The 22,287-nt window shown below is 43.8% G+C and overlaps 1 protein-coding gene across 1 annotated transcript in view; it reads left to right on the forward strand.

The window, feature by feature from the left end:
* Nucleotides 1-22,287, forward strand: part of plce1 (phospholipase C, epsilon 1) — an 819,762-nt gene that overhangs the window by 773,197 nt on the left and 24,278 nt on the right. Inside the window, exons 24-29 of the mRNA XM_085994810.1 lie at nucleotides 5,756-5,904; nucleotides 6,713-6,830; nucleotides 8,956-9,069; nucleotides 9,963-10,259; nucleotides 12,490-12,650; nucleotides 16,357-16,618. Of these exons, the coding sequence (XP_085850936.1) occupies nucleotides 5,756-5,904; nucleotides 6,713-6,830; nucleotides 8,956-9,069; nucleotides 9,963-10,259; nucleotides 12,490-12,650; nucleotides 16,357-16,618 (1,101 nt within the window). The remainder of the gene's footprint in view (nucleotides 1-5,755; nucleotides 5,905-6,712; nucleotides 6,831-8,955; nucleotides 9,070-9,962; nucleotides 10,260-12,489; nucleotides 12,651-16,356; nucleotides 16,619-22,287) is intronic.

Consider the following 22,287-nt stretch of genomic DNA (forward strand, 5'->3'; position numbering starts at 1 on the left):
AAAGACATACTTGCTCTCGAGTCAGTACAAAGAAGGTTCACTCGGTTAATCCCGGGGATGAGGGGATGGACATATGAGGAGAGGTTGAGTAGATTGGGACTCTACTCATTGGAGTTCAGAAGAATGAGAGGCGATCTTATTGAAACATATAAGATTGTGAAGGGGTTGGATCGGGTGGATGCGGGGAGGATGTTCCTGATGATGGGTGAAACTAGAACTAGGGGGCATAGTCTTAGAATAAGGGGCTGCTCTTTCAAAACTGAGATGAGGAGGAACTACTTCACTCAGAGGGTGGTAGGTCCATGGAATATGCTGCCCCAAAAAGCTGTAGAAGCTACATCATTACATAAATTTAAAACAGAAATAGACAGTTTCCTAGAAGTAAAGGGAATTAAGGGTTACGGGGAGCGGGCAGGAATTTGGACATGAGTCTAGGTTCGGATCGGACATGGCCCTGTGGGTAGCGGAGTGGGCCCAGGGGCCGTGTAGCCTGATCCTGCTCCTATTTCATGTGTCTAATTCTGTTAGATTCAGGAGATGGTTCTGTGATAGTAGATTGGCGGTTAGGATCAGATCAGCCATGATCTTATTGAATGGCGGAGCAGGCTCGAGGGGCCGATTGGCCTACTCCTGCTCCTATTTCTTATGTTATGTTCTTATGAAAGGCTTTGGGGAGTCAGGAGGTGAGACACTCGCCGCAGAATATCTAGCCTCTGACCTGCTCTTGTTGCCACAGTATTTATGTGGCTGGTCCAGTTAAGTTTCTGGTTAATGGTGACCCCCAGGATATTGATAGTGGGGGATTTGGTGATGGTCAAGGGGAATTTGGTGAATGTCAAGGGGAGGTGGTTAGACTCTCGCTTGTTGGAGGTATTCATTGCCTGGCACTTCTGCGGCGCGAATGTTACCTGCCACTTATCAGCCCAAGCCTGAACGTCGTCCAGGTCTTGTTGCATGTGGGCATGGACTGCTTCATTATCTCAGGAGTTGCGAATGGCGCTGAACACTGTGCAGTCATCAGCGAACATCCCCATTTCTGACCTTATGTTGGAGGGAAGGTCATTGATGAAACAGCTGAAGATGGTTGGGCCTGGGACACTGCCCTGAGGAACTCCTGCAGCGATGTCCTGGGGCTGTGATGATTGACCTTCAACCACCACAACCATCTTCCTTTGTGCTAGGTATAACTCCAGCCAGTGGAGCATTTTCCCCCTGATTCCCATTGACTCCAGTTTTACTAGGGCTCCTTGTTGCCAGACTCGGTTAAATGCTGCCTTGATGTCAAGGGCAGTCACTCTCACCTCACCTCTGGAATTCAGCTCCTTTGTCCATGTTTGGACCAAGGCTGCAATGGAGGTCAGGAGCCGAGTGGTCTTGGCGAAACCCAAACTGGGCATCACTGAGCAGGGTATTGGTGAGTAAGTGCCGCTTGATAGCACTGTTGATGACACCTTCCATCACTTTGCTGATGATTGAGAGTAGACTGATAGGGTGGTAATTGGCCGGGTTGGATTTGTCCTGCTTTTTGTGGACAGGACATACCTGGGCAGTTTTCCACATTGTCGGATAGATGCCAGTGTTGTAGCTGTACTGGAACAGCTTGGCTAGAGGTGCGGCTAGTTCTGGAGCACAAGTCTTCAGCACGATAGCCAGGATGTTGTCGGGGCCCATAGTCTTTGCTGTATCCAGTGCGCTCAGCCATTTCTTGATATCACGTGGAGTGAATCGAATTGGCTTCTGTGATGATGGGGACCTTGTGAGTAGGCCGATATGGATCATCCACTCGGCACTTCTGGCTGAAGTTGGTTGCAAACACTTCAGCCTTGTCTTTTGCACTCATGTGCTGGTCTCCACCATCATTGAGGATGGGGATATTCTTGGAGCCTCCTCCTCTATTGCAATGTTCTTCTGACCAGCCTCTCACCTTGCACCCTCTGTAAACTTGAATTCATCCAAACCTCTGCTGCCCATGTCCTAACTCGCACCAAGTCCCGTTTGCTCATCACCCCTTTGCTCACTGACCTACCTTGTCTACCGGTCCGCCAACGCCTCGATTTTAAAATTCTCAACCATGTATTCAAATCCCTCCATGGCTTTGCCCCTCATTATCTCTGTAACCTCCTCCAGCCCTACAACCCTCCGAGATGTCTGTGGTCCTCCAATTCTGGCCTTTTGCATGTCCCTGATTATAATCGCTCAACCATTGGTGGCCGTGCCTTCTGTTGCCTAGGCCGTAAGCTCTGGAATTCCCTCCCTAAACACCTCTGCCTCTCTACCTCTCTTTCCTCCTTTAAAACGCTCCTTAAAACCTACCTCATTGACCAAACTTCTGCCTTCATTTCTCCTTGTGTGGCTCGGTGTCAAATTTTGTTTGATCGCGCTCCTGTGAAACGCCTTGGGACATTTCACTACGTTAAAGACACTATATAAATGCAAGCAGTTGTTGTTATTCCATTCATCTGTGTAACAGTTTTAGGCAGACATTAACTAACTTATTTTAAGAATATAGTACGACCATTAAGTGTTCTTTGCCAATCGGAAACTATATTTCCTATTCATTTATTTTCCAGGAACCAATCAAAAAGAACACATACACTTTATTGTCTCTGGGCAGATTGCGTACAAACTTCATTCTAAGTTCTTTCACTGGAAAGGTTCACACCTCAGCATCCCATCGCAATGGCAAAACTCTGACTTACCAGGAGCAAGGCCACGAGAGATCTGCTAGTCGTAGTATAAAACAGCAAATAGAAACAATTCAATGCTGTTCCATTCCTAACAATAATCAAGAATGTAACCTGATAGTAACAGGAAGAAATAACTTTCGGGAAAAGTAATTGTTTAACATTTCTGGTGTCGCACAATCAGACATCACATTTCCACGTGTTCCTTGAGTTGCATTTTGTTCGTGCCTTTTGGATGATATCCACTCAGGCACTGCAGTTTTTACTGATCCCAGCTTACAGTGCTGCAAAAAGGATTGGTCTTGTGCAGTAAAGGAGATACGAGATGGCTGGTAGTTACAAGACTGTGGCTCAGTCAAGTGGGTCTGATGGTGCCCTGAACTGGGAAAGCATGGCTTGTGCTGTGGAGGACCATTAGGAATTCTACAGTGTCCAGTTATTTCTCCTGAAAAGTGTGCATGCATGGGCATTAAGTGAGGCTGTATTGGACTTGGCTGTGATACCCCCATAGTCAAAAAGCTTCCAACACTCAAACAAAAGCTGCGTACTGCAGATGCTGGAAATCTGAAATAAAAACAGAAATTGCTGGAAATACTCAGCAGGTCAGGCAGCAGCTGTGCAGAGAGAGAAACAGAGTTAACGTTTCAGGTCAATGGCCTTTCATCAGAACTGGAAACACTCACTGTCTAGGCTTACGCATGAAGAATGGTGGTATGGGCCAGGCACTGGAGGGCGACCGGCACCCTTGGCTGGCTCAACATCTGGAGAGAAGGCAGGGATGATGTTGGTGAAAAAAGCGTCTCTACAAAACCTTTGCAATTATTTGTTATACAGGAAACTTTCAATTTACCGGCACCGAAATAACCGGAAATCTCGGTTAACCGGCAAAATTCAGGAGTAGGCTCAGGTAAGTTTTATTACTTGCCTTCCTCGATCTGTTGCTGTGCAAGGGTGTGGCTGCAGCTGTTGCTAAGCTACAGAGATGCTTGGAACTTGTGGCCATTGTTCTGAACCTGTTGCTAAGTAACAGGGTTTGTTGCTTTATACGGAGCTCTCAGCTCCGTATCTTTTACTATACTTATAGCTTTCGGTTATCCGGAATTTTTGATGAACCGGCACCACGTCGGTCCCATCAGTGCCGGATAAAAAAAAAGGTTCCTGTATATGGAATCATTTGTTTTGAAACAGAAAAACAACTTTATTGCTATTATGTGCCAGACGGGGTAATAATGATAATATTGCCCAGCAACTTGAAAGTTTAATGCAACACATTATGAGATTACCAGTAAATAATGCAGGACATAAAGACAGCGGATGTGTCCTATCGGTTTTACTGTAGTTACCTCTGGTGTCCCCCAAGGATCTATCCTTGGTGCCCTCCTATTTCTCATCTACATGCTGCCCCTTGGCGACATCATCCGAAAACACAATGTCAGTTTCCACATGTATGCTGATGACACCAGCTCTACCTCACTGCCTCTTCTCTCGACCCCTCCACGGTCTCTAAATTGCCAGACTGCTTGTCCGACATCCAGTACTGGATGAGCAGAAATTTTCTCCAATTAAGTATTGGGAAGACCGAAGCCATTGTTTTCGGTCCCTGTCACAAACTCAGTTCCCTAGCCAATGACTCCATCCCTCTCCCTAACTTCTGTCTGAGGCTGAACCACACTGTTCGCAACCTTGGTGTCATAGTTGACCCTGAAATGAGCTTCCGACCACACATCCGCAGCATAATTAAAACCGCCTATTTCCACCTCCGTAACATCGCCCGTCTCCGCCCCTGCCTCAGCTCATCCGCTGCTGAAATCCTCATCCATGCAATTGTTACCTCTAGACTTGACTATTCCAATGCACTCCTGGCTGGCCTCCCACGTTCTACCCTACGTAAACTTGACATCATCCAAAACTCGCACCAAGTCCTGTTCGCCCATCACCCCTGTGCTCGCTGACCTACATTAGCTCCCGGTTAAGCAATGCCTCAATTTCAATATTCTCATCCTTGTTTTTAAATCCCTCCATGGCCTCGCCCCTCCCTATCTCTGTAATCTCCTTCAGCCTCACAACCACCACCCCCCCCCCCCCGAGATATCTGCACTCCTCTAATTCTGCCCTCTTGAGCATTCCTGATTATAATCACTCAACCATTGGTGGCCGTGCCTTCTGTTGCCTAGGCCCTAAGCTCTGGAATTCCCTGCCTGAACCTCTCTACCTCACTTTCCTCCTTTAAGACGCTCTTTAAAACCTTCCTCTTTGGCCAAGCTTTTGGTCACCTGCCCTAATTTCTCCTTATGTGGCTCGGTGTCAAATTTTTTGTCTTATAATACCCCTGTGTGTCGCCTTGGGACATTTTACTACGTTAAAGGCGCTACATAAATACAAGTTGTTGTTGTTGTCGTTGTTAACAGCTTATGTATTACTTCACACTGCACCTACAGGAAACTTAAGATGGATTTTGTCTGGGAACAAAGTAATGGATTGAACAAAACAATGCTTAAAAAAAAAGGAATGTTTTGTGTGCTTGGTTGAGCCAGTCGCACCTTCTGCCAAAGCAGCTTGAAGGACAGATGTGATATTATGCTCATCACTTCAGTCCCTGTACCGTGTGCTGCCTGGAAATGGGGTCAGTGGCAAGGGACGGGGAAGGTGCAGCTGTAGGCTGCTCGGCACCCCCACACTTCAGACACAAGATTGTTACTCCGTTTGTTTTAAATTGAAATGCATATTTTTGCATATTCTACTGGGTAGAAGTACAATATTTGTAAATCTAGAAATGGCCATGAATGCAAAATTACTCATTTAAATAATCTAGTTTTCACAAAGTTTCTATTGCACAGCTGTTGTCAGCGTACCTGCTCAGCCGCTCAGTGACCGAGAACAGCCATTCATTATAAACTTTTAGAAACTTTTGATTATTTTTAGAGTAACTTCACATAAGTTGGCATATACTTGAAAATATTGTTGCATGTTTTACGATCAGGAGTAATCTGCTCAAATCACACTGCTGCTTTGATAAGATTCTGTTAATAATGTGAAATTGTCCCACAATAATCTGTTCTTTCCCTTTCTAGACAATATCCTCGATGACAGGCCCGAAAACAAGATATCGAGTGATAAGTTCCACTTTGAGTACACGGAAGAAACTCCACGCAGAATTAAGAAAATATCGACTGACGCAATGTTGCATAGCAAAGAAAAGACAAAGCAAAAAAGATTTATTGTGAGAAATGGCACATTTACCTTACTACATTTAGAAATCACTTAAAAAAAACTGAACATTAATGTAAGCATGTAACGATAGCACTGGGTATCATTGTGCAGGAATTGCTGGGCACTGGTGAGGTTTAACAGGACGTCAAGCAAATAAATCTTAATGGCTTTGTATGACATTGCTCTGACTGCTTTTTTTAAATGAATCCGTTTGTTTTAAATTGGTAAATAGCAGGAGGAATATCATACAAATGTATGAAGTGTCAGCTGTGGCTCAGTGGGTAGCACTCTCACCTTTGGGTCAGAAGGTTGTGGGTTCAAGTCCCACTCCAGAGACTTGAGCACAGTGCAGTACTGAGGGAGCACTGTACTGTCAGGTGGCGTCTTTTGGATGAGACGTTAAACCGAGGCCCCGCCTCCCCCCTCAGGTGGACGCAAAGAACCCATGGCACCATTCAAAGAAGAGCGGGGAGTTCTCCCCAGTGTCCTAGCCAATATTTATCCCTCAGCCAATATCAATTAAAAAAAAACAGATTATCTGGTCCTTATCTCATTGCTGTTTGTGGGAGCTTGCTGTGCACAAATTGACTGCCACATTTCCTACATTACAACAGTGACTACACTTCAAAAGTACTTCATTGGCTGTGAAGCGTCTTGGGACGTCTTGAGGTCATGAAAGGTGCTATAGAAATGCAAGTCTTACGTAAACTTGGTGAATGAATGCTACTGAATATTCAAATGAGGCACTGCTGCCATACTTGGGGTAGCGGTGATGAGCTGTGTGTCATGGATTGATTTGTTGTTTGCTTAATCCCCAGGTTTATGACATGGAATTGGGTGAAGAGTTCTACCTGCCTCAAAACAAAAAGGAGAGCAGACAGATAGCACCCGAACTCTCGGACCTGGTCATCTACTGTCAGGCCATCAAGTTCACAGGTCAGCACATCTCCGTGCCGCTCACTCAGAGGCTCCTTACAGGCAGTGAATTATTCATTTCTGTCCTTTTGTAGATGATGGTTATATTCACTGGTAGCATCAGAAATTGCCAGTCCACAGAATGAACCGGAGAAGTGTGAGTCACCTGAATTCTGTTAAGGGAAGGTCTACTGTACTGTACACGAATCAGCAGGGGGAAGTAGGCTGGGAATGTGTGGGAGGATGAGCAGATGTATTCATCCTGAGCAGATCCACCAATTGGCCCAGAATGAAAATGATTGCTAATGTGATTATTTCTGAAAAATGTGATCTATTTATGTAATACTCTGCATGCAAAAGTTACGAGTTAAAAATAAATTAATTGAAATGTAAATTAAAAATAGTTCCTAAGCTCACCGAGCTTTAGTGCATTAGACACAAGTGTATCCTGTGCTTCCAGTGAACAAGAATCAAGCACATTCTGGGCCACCATTACTAGTAAATCCCGGGCTTCTATTACACCAGATACCAGCACATCCCGAGATCTCAGTACACAAAATATTAGCGCATCCAGGACTGCCTGTGCACAGGGTCGATCATTCGGAGCTGCTGGTGCATGTGACTGATGCACATCTTGGGCTTTTAAGGGGCAATTTTGTGAGGTGCAGCACCAGAGCCTTACTAGGTGGGTGAGGAGTCCTGAAAGACTATGGGCCGGATTTTGCTTTGAGAGGTGAATGAACGGCACTAGCCATTCACTACATTTGCACTTGCCCATGGCTTTTTATGGGCTTTTGCGTGCGAAGTTCCCATCAGCCGAACATCCAAAGAGCACAGTGCCCTCTACAGGGCATCTGGGAGCTGTGTGAACAGGACAAGCAACTGTATGTCTCCTTAACCAATCAGAGTGAAGAATCGTTAATGAGCAGTGCAGAGGCTGAACCAGGAAGTGTCAGTTAGAATATTTAATTCAACGTCAAATCAGGTACAGAAAGTAAAATAAAGACAAGGAAAGAAAGATTGGATTAAGAGAGAGATGAAAGAGACAAAAAAAAAGTAAAAAAAAAAAAATTACATTTTTAAAAAAACCTCCAATAATTATTAAAAGCTGAAGGAATGAGACTTACCATGCCATTAAAGGGTACTTGGACTGGAATGAATAAGCCCTAACTTTTTCTGGCGAGCTTAGTATGTATCTATGTGGTAAGTACAGGAACTTCACGCCGTTCAATAAATATTAATGGCGAGTCAGATGACAAGATGCCGTTTTTGGGAAGCTTTTGGAGGAGTGGGGCATCTCAGACAGGAACTTCCCGCGTTTAATTTAGCATGTGCTCTTGCCGGAAGTTTCTGTCTGATTTTCACATAAATAACGGTGAGTGCTGTTAGCCGCACCATTATTCTTACCGCAGAATCCGTCCCATTACCTTACTGTACAAGGCGCGACCAGGGAATAGATTAATGGAACCACACTGAGGTTACACTCTCACCAATTGGTTAACAATATTGCCAGTCGTACTTGCCTGAGGCCTATGTGGAAAAACCTTCAAACTGCCATAACCAATGCTATGGGTATGAGTGGGTGTCCATTTTCAGTAAACCTACTCCCCTCTAACAACAGAAAATGCTGGAAAAACTCAGCAGGTCAGGCAACATCCGTGGAGAGAAATTTGAGTTGACGTTTCGGGTCGAACCCTTCTTCAAAACTGGAAAGAAACAAAACTAGATCGAAGGCAGGGCTGCGATCGGACAAAAGAATAAAAGAAACAAAAGAAGTAAAAGAGATTATCTATAGTGTCACATCACTGGAATTCTGTCCCACTGTTTTAGACATTGAGATAGGGTGTTGGTGCATAATGTGAATCTTATTATAGCAAAGCCACTTAGCTTTGAAGATAGAGAAATAAAATGGAACCTTGCGTGTACACTAGGACAAACGTTAATTGATCTGGCTACCTTCTGGCATTTTCCTGTGACAGTCATTGATGTAACAGCGTTACATAAAGAAACTCCGCGAGAAGCAGCACTTTCACATCGGCTGCAAGGCCAATGATGCAAGTAACTTAAAATATAAACCCAGAAAATTATCTTTTGGAAAAATGTGAACCCATTAGTGTTGACCCTTTCCTCTTTTGAATGGGAACAGGCCTTTCGACTTTAAATGCAACAGGATCAAGCAGGGGCAAAGTGAAGCCCAACAGGAAGTCTAACAGAATGAGCCCTGGGGAGTCGATGACATCAATTAAAGTATCTGGAAGAGGTAAGTGGCACAGTTAGCTGCTCCCACAACAAACCTGGATCTGGTCACAAAATGATCTGATTCGATTTAAAGTATATAAAAAACCTATTATTGATGAATTGGCATACTTAAATCTGTTGCTATCATTTTAAGGCCCTATTCCAGGCAAGCAAACAATTCCTGTTAAACTGTTAAGGATGTTGCTGCTATTGTGCAGCCTGTTTATTAACAACTGGGATGGTGGTTGGCAAATAATATCTGCTCGTCATTCTGAACCATCTTAGCAGCAACGATATTATATGTGACATCCTTCAGTAATTGAATAAGGAGATTATTCAGCAGCAGCCATTCCTGTGTGATATTCTGCATTGCTCTGTCAGACTTGTATTGCTATACTGCTTACATCTGTATTAGTGCCTTTGTCATGTAGAAACGTGGTCTTAGGGGCTTTGCACAACAGAGTCTAAAATAGGCCGGAAGAGATAAAATGTGAAATGTCCTTTTCACAGTAAACAAAACGTGGTGAATATTTTCCTCTTTCTTCTATGGGGAGGTGATATAACAGGTGTCCTGCTCATTGTCTATCTGAGCCAAAATAGTCAAAGCAAATAGATTGTCAGCAGATGTCCTAGATGAGCCCCCTAGTGGAGATGCTCCATTCTTTCCCAGATGGCTTTGGGTCTTTAAGGTTGGATTTCAGGAACATGCTTAATACAGGCATCTTGGTGTTTAGTGAAGTAACAGTACCATAGACACAGAATCAACTGGAATTGTGGCAGAGAAGCTTGTTTTTAAATCTCCATTATTTTAAGATTTAGATATTGGGGAGTTTTGTTATTAGGTTTTAGAAAAACCTGATTCCTGTGGCATCCTTGGGTAACCTAAAAAAATATTATTTTTTTTTTTACGCACAGCAACCTCTTTTGAAGGTATAAGAAAGAACTGTGATGAGCCATCTTCTCCTCCGTTTAATCCAACCACCTCCCTCAGCGCTATCATCAGGACACCCAAGTGTTATCACATCTCGTCAGTGAATGAGAACACTGCCAAGCGGCTGTGCAGACGTTATTCCCAGGAATTGATCCAACACACAGTCTGCCAGCTGCTCCGAACGTATCCTGCTGCCACCCGGATCGACTCCTCCAACCCATCACCTCTCATGTTTTGGCTCCACGGGATACAGTTGGTTGCTCTCAATTATCAGACAGATGGTGAGTGACTAGGTTTATGAGCCTCGTTCGAAAACATAATTTGCTTGGAAGCGTTCACTGGAGATTCCATCATGTACATGTGCGAGAGTTAAGGTCAAACATAATTTGAAGGTTTCAAAAAAACAGTTCAGTATTTATCATTTTATTTACATCTCATTTTGAACACTGGAATCTGATTTCCAGATGTCCTTCAATTTCAACTTCAGAACCATTAAACTCAGTTGCGAAACACGAAACGATATGTGACATCCTGCTGAATTCAACCACAAGCATTGGGCAGGGAGGGGTTGGGAGAGCGCTCGTGACAAATTCAGGTCTGCCGCAGTACTGGCTTGGGTTCAATGTTGTCACTCGCTCTCTTAAGTGGGTTGGTTGCCTGCTTTTTTATGGACTGTACACTGCCCAGTATCTGCTAGCACGGCAGTGGGACCTGGGAATATAATAATGAAACTCGCTTGTGATCTGGACTGGATCTCTGTCTTAAGCACGTGTACTCCTTTAATCCCTCCGAAGGCTGACTGAGTTAACGCTGGGTGAGGCTTTGTTTTGTTTGGCAAGGCTTTAGTTAGCTTGGTTTATAAGCTGCTTTATTCCACGGTAGACAAAACAGACACAGTTCGGAATATGAAGCAAGTCACTTGGTGCAATCAGTACAATCTCTGTTCACGTACTGTTACAAAAAATTAGCCCACTTTAGGGAATCTTGTCTTAACGTCTATCTCTGCTACCTCTCCTAACAATCAGGGCACAGGTTGCTTCTCCCCTGCAGCTTTTCTGCTGCCTGGCCTGACGTTTTGGTGTCTATCTTGATGCTTAAAAGGCTGCATATAGTGACACTATAAGTCCCGGCTAGAATGGAGATGATTGGGTAATTCCTCCATCAATCACACTTGGAGACCGCACTGCTGTAACTAACTGGGATTGATTTTACGCACAGAATTTGCATTGTGTAACTATCCTCCACTCGCTGCATTTTGCTGGAGAAATAACCCTGCTGTACTCGGGATACTGTCTTTGCTGTAGTTTTGGTCATGAGTTCGGAGACTCTCTAGTCCCACCCCACCTCCAACTCATTGGCTGACATGGTGGTGTCAATATTCAGTCCGTTCTTAAAAAGCCTCTCTTCAAAGATTAGCAGATATGAAAGAAATTTGCCAACAGCAAGTCGCCAGAGTGACCAGAAAATGCCATGCATTAGGTCATTGTTTGGAGACTCTTCAAAAAAAAGGCACGTCCCGCAATAAATATTCCTCTCGACCGCCACTGGATTGACAACTCGACATGGGACTGTCTGGGGCAGCTAACCACTTCAGCCAAGGTTCTGCTCAAGACACATTTTAAGACAGCTCATATATCTTGAGTCCTATTTGTGGGGGAAATGGCCACAGAATCCTGAACTGTGACAGCGCTCTATGTAAAAGACTAGGATGTCAAGGACACGTAGTTGGGCAATTAACAATTAACAACTACACTGCAGTTAGGCAACTTGACTGAAAATTCAACGCTTCCAGTCTCCTATTTCAGCCAAGCACCTATTCCCTATAGTTAAACAACTGTTCTCCCTTGTGACCATTAATGCTCCTTTAATGCAAATCGTAAAGTTTATTGCAGTTTTGCAATCACTGGAAATATCTGCAATAAATATTACAATCCACTTTGAAGTAATTACCAGCTGACTGGCTCATTAAGTTTACAACAGATATATAATGTCAGCCCAATAGACAGGCAACTCAGCACTTTAGGAGTTGAAGCATAAGGTGAAGGAGGCAGCGTTAAGGGCCAGGTTTAGTGGAGAGTTTTGTTGACGATTACTGTCTCTGTGGATGAAAGCATTGGCGGTAGACATCAACTATTTAAAAATTGTAAAATCTGATGAATATGACCCAAGTTGTATCAGTAAATAATCATAGGCTGAATTTTATTGACCAGTGTGTCAGAGTTCTTCATAATGCCTCAGGAATCAGGTTTATAACTGATGGTCATTAATATAAGTATTAATGAGCCCAGTTGTCCCTATTTTCAGTGTGCTGCCCCGATGGGTTTCATTTGCTCATTTGAGATTAAATTTAAAAAATGATCTCACACAGCGAATCACCAAGTGCAGAAGTGAAAGGACGGCAGAAATTTTTAAGGAGCGACAGCTTTAAAGTGATTTAACTCCTCCTGGGCCAGCCACAATATTATTGTATAAATCATTGAGATCACAGTGTTCTCTCTCATCTCTCCTCAGATCTCCCAATGCATCTGAACGCAGCCATGTTCGAAGCCAATGGTGGATGTGGCTACGTCTTAAAGTCGCCAGTCTTATGGGACAAAAACTGTCGAATGCACAATCAGTTCTCTCCTCTGGAACGAATAGAGAATATGAGTCCATCCCTACATTCCCTAACAGTAAGTGGAGAGAGATGTTCTCATTTCCCCACAGCAGGGGTTGAGGCAAGAGTTGAGCTGATTTACTGGGCTTGTGATGCAGTCAGCGCGAGACAGTCTGTCATTTTTTTGCATTTTCTTTTGGTGTTGTTACAGTGTGTATCGGATAACTTTGCATTTTGGAGCTTTTTTTTCTTAATTCAAATAAACTCTCACCGGCTTATTCAGTGTTATTAACCTCTCCAAGTTTACATAGCTGCTTGGCTCCTTCCCCACTCATATTAATCAAATCTATCCACACGCTTTCACAACCTTTGCTCATGCTCATATTAAGTGAATAATCTTTAGTTTTTCTGTGCTTCACTGTTAGCTGTTCTTTTAGGAGCCGTTTTATATTTCACTGAAAGAAAATCCAAATTAACAATTTTAAAGGCTACTGGGGCCTAAAGTTATCACTTAGTTGAATTATTTGAACCAATATAACTATCCTCCTGCCACATAGTGTGCATTGAAGCTGTGGACCTATTTAAGCACACATCCCTGTAACCTCCTCCAACTCTGTGTTCCTCCAACTCTGGCCTCTTGTGCATCCCCCACTTCCTTTGCCCCGCCGTTGGTGGCCGTGCCATCAGCCACCTAGGCCCTAAGCTCTGGAATTCCCTCCCCAAACACATTCCCCTCCCCGCTTCTCTCTCCTCCTTTAAGATGCTGCTTAAAACCTACCTCTTTGACCAAACGTTTGGTCACCTGTCCTAATGTCTCCTTTTTTGGTTTGGTGTCAACTTTTGTCTGATAACGCTCCTGTGAAGCGCCGTGGGACATTTTACTATGTTAAAGGCGCTATATAAATGCAAGTTGTTGTTGTTGATGACTTTAAGTGCCACTGTTTTCATTGATTTTGTGCTGATTTGAGTCATCGTGTAATCACGTCTATCACTGAAGGAAACTCCAAACGAGGCAACTCCAGAAACAGAACACAAATGTTTACCTACAGTCTCCGTGCAAGAAAAAAGTGCCAGTGTTTTAAAACAGAATCCAGACCCAAAAACAAAGTGCCAGCGGACTGGAGGGTTGCTAATGCTATTCAAGAAAGGAGAGAGGGATAAACCAGGAGGCTGCAAGCCAGTCAGCCTAACATCGGTGGTGGGGAAGTTATTGGAAACCATTTTCGGGGACAAAATAAACTTTCATTTGGAAAGGCATGGGTCAATCAAGGAGCGTCAGCATGGATTTTTTTTAAGGCAAATCGTGTCTGACTAACTTGATTGAATTCTTTGATGAGGTAACAGAGAAGGTTGATCAAGGTAGTGCAGTAGATGTATATATGGACTTTCAGAAGGCATTTGACAAAGTGTTACACAGGAGGCTTGTTTAGAAGATGGAAGTCCATGGAATTAAGGGGTGAGTGGCGGTATGGATACAGAATTGGCTCAGTTGCAGGAAGCAGAGTGGTGGTGGATAGATGTTTTTCAGACTAGGAGGTGGTTTGCAGTGGTGTTCCCCAAGGGTCAGTTTTGGGTCCATTACTCTATTTAATTTTTATAAACGGCCTAGACTTGAGTGTAGGAAGCAGCATTCTAAAGTTTGCAGCTTGGCAACGTAGTAGAGTGATGAGGATAGTTGTAGACTTCAGGATGACATAGACAGGAAGGTGAAATGGGCAGAAGCATGGCAGATGGAGTTCAATGCGGAGACGTGTGAAGTGATGCACTTTGTGAGGACTAATATGGAAAGACATGATACTATAAATGGCACGATTTTGGAAAGTGTAGATGAGCAGAGAGACCTTGGTGTTCATATACATAAATCCTTACAGGTGGCAGGGCACAATGATAAAGTGGTTAAAAAAGCACATGGGTTACTTGGGTTTATAAATAGAGGAATAGAATATAAAAGCAAAGCGATCATGCTGGAACTTTATAAATCACTGGTTAGGCCTCAGCTGGAGTGTTGTGGACAATTCTGGGCACCACACTCAGGAAAGATGTCAAGACCTTAAAAAGGGTTCAGAGGAGGTTTTCTAGGATGTTACCAGGGATCAGGGACTTCAGTTATGAGGAGAGGTTGGAAAAGTTCAGACTGTTCTCCTTGGAACAGAGAAAGTTAAGCGGTGACCTAATAGAGGTTTTTAAGATGATGAGGGGTTTTGATAGAGTAGAGAGAGAAAGGCTGTTCCCTCTGGCGAGTGGGTCAATTACCAGAGGTCAAAGAATTAAAATCATTGGCAAAAGATCTAGAGGGGAGATGTGGAGAATTGTTTTCACTCAGAGAGTTGTCGGGATCTGGAACGCTCAACCTGTAAATGTGGTGGAAGCTGATTCCATCAGTAATTTTAAAAGGGAGTTGGACGGTTACTTGAGGATGAGGAGTGTGATGGAATACTCTCCACTTGCCTGGAGGAATGCAGCTCCAACATCACTCAAGAAGCTCGACATCATCCAGGACAAAGCAGCCCGCTTGATTGGCACCCCATCCACCACCTTAAACATTCACTCCCTCCACCAATGACGTACCGTGGTTGCAGTGTGTACCATCTACAAAATGCACTGCAGCAACTCGCCAAGGCTTCTTTGGCAGCATCTCCCAAACCCACGACCTCTACCACCATCACCTGCAAGTTCCCCCCACCCCCCCCAAGTCACACACCATCCTGACTTGGAAATATATCGCCGTTCCTTCATCGTCACTGCGTCAAAATCCTGGAACTCCCTCCCCTAACAGCATTGTGGGAGTACCCTCACCACACGGACTGCAGTGGTTCAAGAAGACGGCTCACCACCACCTTCTCAAGGGCAATAAATGCTGGCCTTGCCAGCGATGCCCACATCCCATGAACTAATAAAAACAAAAGAAACTTAGAGTTAAGGACAAAAAAGCGGGGATGTGGAACTAAGCACGACTGCACTTTCAAAGAGCAAGCACAGGCAGGATGGGCTCCTGTGCTGTGGTTTCTATGAATTGCAGCTGGGCCATTCAGCAAGTTATAAACACCCAGAAATTGGAGTCTTCCTCCCCCATTGAACAAATGCATATCGAAAGTAGCAGGCCAGCTAATTCACAAAGTCAACCTACTGAGCATGCTGGTATAACTTTTTAAATCGCCAAAGTAAGCTGCCCCTCTGGCTCTTTGACATTTATTTTCATTTTCTATTTGAGGATCACTGTAAGAGGAGATTGTAATGTTAGTTAGTGAGCAACAATCAGATAAAATATTGGGATAAAATTACCAGAGTTTTCTTGTGATATGCAGATGGCCTGCGGTGTATTGCATAATTCTCATGGCAGCTGGGAAACAACGTCAGCATCTCCTTGACCCAGAACCTTCCCCGAGTGCAGTGAGCCAGACCGCTTACATACACATTTTCATTGCATTTTAACAAATGATTCTTTGTTTTGTCTTGTCTACTGTGTCAGATTAGACCTACCATTAATTAAGACGACATCACAAAAACAACCGCAAGTTCTATAGGTTTTTACCAGTCAAATAATTTGCTCTTTTTGCCAGTCGGCCTCTTGTTAAATAGAAAGCATGAGGGGAATTTGATAGATTCATGATAAAGCATGTCGATCTGTTGCATACAAAGCCTGTATTAGGACTAGCATTCAGTCAGAGCTCGAAGTTTCAACCCTTTGTGTTTTAACGGTAAACGAGTTAATTATAAAACATCTCATTCCCATCCAGTAGTGAAGTTCATGTTCTTTTCCTCTTTTTAAAACATTTTCCTAGATAATTTCTGGACAGTATGTCTGTCCCAGCAACACGTCAGGGAGTCCGTGCGTTGAGATTGACGTGCTTGGTATGCCACAGGACAGCTGCCACTTTCGCACCAAGCCCATTCATCGCAACACCCTGAACCCCATGTGGAACGAGCAGTTCTTCTTCCACGTTTACTTTGAAGACCTTGTTTTCTTACGTTTTGCAGTGGTGGAGAATAACAGCTCCACTGTAACAGCTCAAAGAGTGATCCAGTTAAAAGCACTTAAAGGAGGTAAAAAACCCTTTTCACTAACCTCACTCTGCTCCTCTGCTTTGAGATGTATGATTGGGCTGGAACACGCTGATTGCTGGACCATGAGTAAAATAAATGTCAATGATCATGGCATTTAAAGCTGTATAAATCTATCACAATGAAAATTAGTCTAAAAGAACGATCTCGGGAACCAACTTCATTGTACTCATTCAATAGATTTTTGTATACTAAGGGAATCAAGGGATATGGGGATCGGGCGCCAAGGTGGACTTGAGGTAGAAAATCAGCCATGATCTTATTGACTGTCTCAAAGGGCCGAATGGCCTACTCGTGCTCCTATTTCTTATGTTCTTTCTGTCACTCTGTTTTATAAAGGAACCAGACTATAACATATTTACAGTCTTTAAAATGAGCAGACTTCAAAGGAATGCAAAACGAGTTTTAGAAAGTTCCAATAATGGTTGGGAAATCTACAGCAGAAAGTTGGAATTATTTAAGCAACTGTTGGTGAGGTTACAATCGAAATACACTCCAGCCAAATCAGACCAGGTTAAAGTACAATGCAGGCCAATGTAGTTAAGTAGGGATAAGCATAGGGATTTCAAAATGGACAAAGGAACTCTAGTAGGCAGAAGGATTGGGTGAACTATAAAGACAAGGAAAAGGAAGCAAAACGATTCCAAGACAAACACAATGTAAGATTGCTGAGAATCTCTGAACTAACAGTACAATGGGGATGGAATTGGCCTTGGACAGTAGCCAAGACCAATTCCACCCTCATTGTTTACTACATACAATTTGAGAAACAAAGGGTGAAGAAAGCATTTCCACTTAAAAGTGGGAAGATGGAATCCAGAGGCAAAGAAATAGCAGAATTAATAACTAGCCATGCCATAGATATCTTTACCCAGGAAGAGGAGGGAAGTGACACAGGTCAGGAATCATGTTTCCAGGAACAAGAAAGGAAGAGCTGGATAGTGTGAAAATACAAAGAATATTATTTTATTATCTTAATATAGACAAAGTCTCTCATTTGGACAACTTTTCACCGATGACTCTTGCAGGAAGTGGGGCCAGTAATTGTTGAAGCTGTCTGTTACTCTTTGGTAATTGCAATAAATTCAGGAGAAATTACTGAGGATTAACCTCAATTATTTTTTTAAATAAAGGTCAAGAGACATCCCTTTAAACTAAAGACCACTAAATTTAACAGCTGTTGCAGGAAAAGTCTTTGAAACATTCTTGAGAGATCTGGCAAGTGAACACTTGGAAAAACAGAACTTGTTCAAGGAGAGTCGGTGTGTATTCGAGAGGGAGGTCATGTTTCAGTAACCTGCCAGAGTTTCTCAAAGACATTCTTGGCATGGTGCACAGGGAAACACAGCTGATATTATACACTTGGATATTCAGAAAGCTTTTGAGAAAGTTCTATATCAGCAATTAATGGGTAAATTAAGGAATGACGTAGCAAGAGGCTGGATAGAAAATTAGTTTAGAAACAGGAAACGGCAGCTAATCACAAATGAGAATTTTCAGGCTTGAAAGAGATTATGAGGAGGATACTCCGAGGATCAGTATTGAGAACACTTCTATTATTAATATGTATTAATGACTTGGATGAGGGATTAATTTATAAAATAAACACAATGTCCAAGTTTGAAGAGGATACTTGAAATAGGTCAGAGCAAATAATGAGGGACAATGTAACCAGATTTAGAAAGATTTTGAGCTTTTGCATAATTGAGCCAGTTAGTGGCAGGTTATTCAATGTGGTTAAGTATAAAATAATTAAGCTGGGATCAAGGCATGTAAAAAGGGAGTACATGCTAAATGGAACAGTGGTACGGCATGCTGATCAGGAATGGGACCTCGGGGTTATAATGCATAAATCTATGAAATCATTAGCATACTGCTTAGCTTCAGCTGGAATGTCAAGAAGGCACAGTTGTCTCTAATTGTATTGGATGTAGCTACAATAGACAAAGTCACGTAGTAAAACCATTGCCTACTGTATTGATGCAAGAACCGTGGTTTAAAGCAGACACTGGAATTGGTTTTAATGGGACAAAACTTCTCACTTCTACCTCTCGGTCCTCAAAGCCTGACTTTAAAACCACTGCGGCCTCTGTCTGTTCCACTCCCGATGCAGCTGGGACCAGACCAGCCGATGCCAATGAGTGCAACACATGCTGATGGGAACGTCGGCTGGTTATGGCACATGCTCTGTTTACCACCAGAGGAGTGTGGTTAAATGGCACATCTTGGTTTCATCACGACTGGAAAAGGCAGGCTCTGCGGTGATTTTAAAGCTGCCTTCAGCATGACATTTAAACTAGAGCACTGGGATCAGCTGTATCGCGATGATAGTACCAACTGTAGTTATTCTGTGGCTGGGCACCATATTACAACTGTATTACGCTGGCAGTAAGGGCTGTAAATGTGTTTAAGGCCTCATGTTATAGCTGCAGTTCATATTCCAGGTAATCCTAGTGTTCGAGTTTAAATGTTCACAGTGAATGTCACTGTGAGGGATAAATTGGACAATCATTAATGCAGATAATGCATGCATGGACAAACCAGTCTTTTGGAAGTGTCTGACACTGTACTGGGCTGCCTCAACAAAGGGGTAGAGTACAAATCTAAGGAAGATGTGTGGGTAGGTGGGCTTGACCAGCTGCTCTTTCCTGCTTGTACTTTTTGTATGTTCATATGAAAATGCATTGGTGTTGAATAAAATGCTGATCAGATCCCACTTGGAGTACTGTGGGTAGTTCCAGTCACCTAATCATGGGAAGGATATTATTGCCATTGAGAGGGTGCCGAGAGAGTAATAAAGATAATACAAGTATAATTATTTATTTTCTCATCCTTTCCTCTTCCGGAGACATTGCTGGGTTATGGTCTCACAGGCTTGCTGCTATCTCATCCAAATGGCCATTATTCATGTGTGAGCCTTAATGGTGAATGTCAGTAGGCTATTCGACTGCAGGGGGCATGTCAGCTGAGCCCAATCTGTCCTTCATCTAACATTTATGCAGAGGGTTTCTGGATAGTGATCTAAAGTGGGAACCCAATCCAATTTCCCCTCCCTAACCTATGGGTGCTGAGGCTGTTTGTAGCTCAAGCACAGCAGAGGCTAAGATCTTCCTGGTGCACACAGCAAAGCTCTTCCCTGGATTAACTCATTGAGGCATCGGGGAAACTTAGAACATCAGGAATTTAAGTTATGAGAAAAGAATAAGAAAGTTGGCTTGTTTGAAAAAGAGGAGATTGGCCAAATTGAAGTTTTGAAGATTGGATGAACTTGCCAAAAGTGACCATGGGGAAAATGAGGAAGTTTGGAGTAATGAAAGAAAATAGACAGAATTCTTTCACCCTGAGGGTATTAGAGTTGTGGAGTAAGTAAAAGGAAAAGACATTGAAGCAAACAGTATAAATGGTTTGAAAGGCAATTGGTTGAGTTTCTGGAGAAATGGTGAGGAGAGATGGAATTGAGGGAAGGTGGTGAGGAGAGGTGGTGAGGAGGGCAGGTGGTGAGGGCAGGTGGTGAGGAGGGCAGGTGGTGAGGAGAGATGGTGAGGAGGGATGGTGGTGAGGAGGGAAGGTGGTGAGGAGGGAGGAGGGGAGGTGGTGAGGAGGGGAGGTGGTGAGGAGGGCAGGTGGTGAGGAGGGCAGGTGGTGAGGAGGGCAGGTGGTGAGGAGGGCAGGTGGGTTGATTTCTGAAAAAAAGGATCTGCTTACTTGGGCCTACTGACTTTGGGCTAGAAATTGGGCTCCTTTGCACCTCCCATTAGAGCCCGGGGGGGGGGCGGCGCTAACGGGGCGCAAATGGCTTTGTGACCTGGCACGGTGCTGACATCGACTCCCATCATATTCTGTGGGAGTTTTGCAGTGGCGCTACAGTGTTGCGCCTCGATCTCCTTCGCCCAGAGATCGTGACGTCATCGCCATGCGCATCGCCCCAGTACCTCTCTGGACCCGAAATCACCTTCCGCCCCCTGCAGCAGCGCCAGTTGAAAACACCGACAGCTGCAGGAGGTGTGCATCGGGCGGCCGGCTGCTTCAGGGACAATGATTAAAGGCGAGGTGGCTGAGGTAAATGGAAAAAAAAACGTACCTTGTTGCAGGTTTTTTTGTGGGTTCCTGCCCGCGATCGATCAGCCTGGCACTCTGCTTAAGTGTTGGGCTGATCGTGTGGGATTGCAGCTGCCTTGGTGGTCCAGGTAGATATTTTTCTATTGCAGAGCCTGCAGCGATGGCCTTTGCCTTTAAGGGAGGGAAGGAGCCTTTGAACGCGGTAACGCTGCACGGCCCAGTGTGCAGCACTGCTTAAGTCTCCACCCTGTCTGCTGCCGATTGCGCTCCAAGAACGAAGTGGAGTGCTTGATTTAGCACACCACTTCTTTCCTGTAGCGCAAACGGCGAATTTTTCAAAACTTTGAAATCGTTAGCGCCTGGCGCTAACTTTTCAAACTTTTAAAAATTAGCGCCCCAATCGGGGTGATATTGAATTTCACCCCCTTTGTGCCTGTTTCTAAATATATTTACACTTTTTAATGTAACTAAAGTCGTATGGCATGACAAGATTTCCTTTTTAACTAATTAATGAAAAAAATGACAGAACTTGCATCTATATAACATCGTATCACGATCCTTAGGACATCCCAAAGTGCTTCACATCCAATGAGTTTTCTTTGAAGTGCAATCCCTGTAAACAAATGCCGCGATCAACTTGTGCAGAGCAACAAGTAGTGGTTGGCCAACGTGCTTAAGAGAAGATTTTTTCTGCTTCAGTGATCATGATGCACCCACAGCCTGTGGTTTTTCAGTCCATTCATTTCACAGGCTGAGGTAATTCCCCTTTAACCCGCTGTACCCTCTGGTGGTTGAGGGCCACATCTCCACTTTTTCCACTACCTGCAGAGTTGTCAAATTGCCACGCAACGTAGCTGGGATCTGGCAGCTAGCAGGCCGCGGCCTGAAGCCCCAAGCACAGCCACATGGTCGGTTCACAGGGCTAAAGGCAAATAAAAACAGCAAACCTTACATTATTATCTCGGTAAGCAAAGAAAATTGGAATAAAAACAGAAAATGCTAGAAATACTCAGCAGGCCAGTCAGCATCTGTGGAGAGAGAAACAGGTCGATGACCCTTCATCAGAACTGGAAAAAGTTGGAGATGGAACAGGTTTTTAAGCAAGTGCAGGGGCAGGGGAAGTGGGGGGGAGGAGAGGAAAGAACAAAAGGGAAGATCTGTGATAGGATGGAAGGCAGGAGAGATTAAGAGACATTAAGAGATGGTGCAAGGCAAAAGGAGATGGTAATGGGACAAGTTAAACAAAAGATGACTCTAGATGAAGTGTAAATGGCAGAATGATCGACAGCAGCCGTGTGAGAGAAAAAAACAAGATGGGGCAGAGGTTATGGTCTGAAATTGTTGAACTTGATGTTGAGTCCAGAAGAAAGAAAATTGGAGGCTATTTTTTGTTTAAAGTCAGTTATTTTTGGAGTCCTACAAAATGAAATAATGAAAAGTGTGAGATTGTGCAGTTTTTAATTAGAGGAGAAAGGGAGCATGTTTTAAATAATCTATTATCCATTGTCCATTCATGCTGCGCCTGCTAGGAATTCAGCCGTGGAGGTCTGCGGCCTGCTCAGGCTATTCCACCTGTTGATTTTGATGGCTTC

The sequence above is a fragment of the Somniosus microcephalus genome, chromosome 8 (genome assembly GCF_052327205.1).
Source record: "Somniosus microcephalus isolate GS21.2 chromosome 8, FLI_Smic_1.0, whole genome shotgun sequence".
Taxonomy (NCBI): Eukaryota; Metazoa; Chordata; class Chondrichthyes; order Squaliformes; family Somniosidae; genus Somniosus; species Somniosus microcephalus.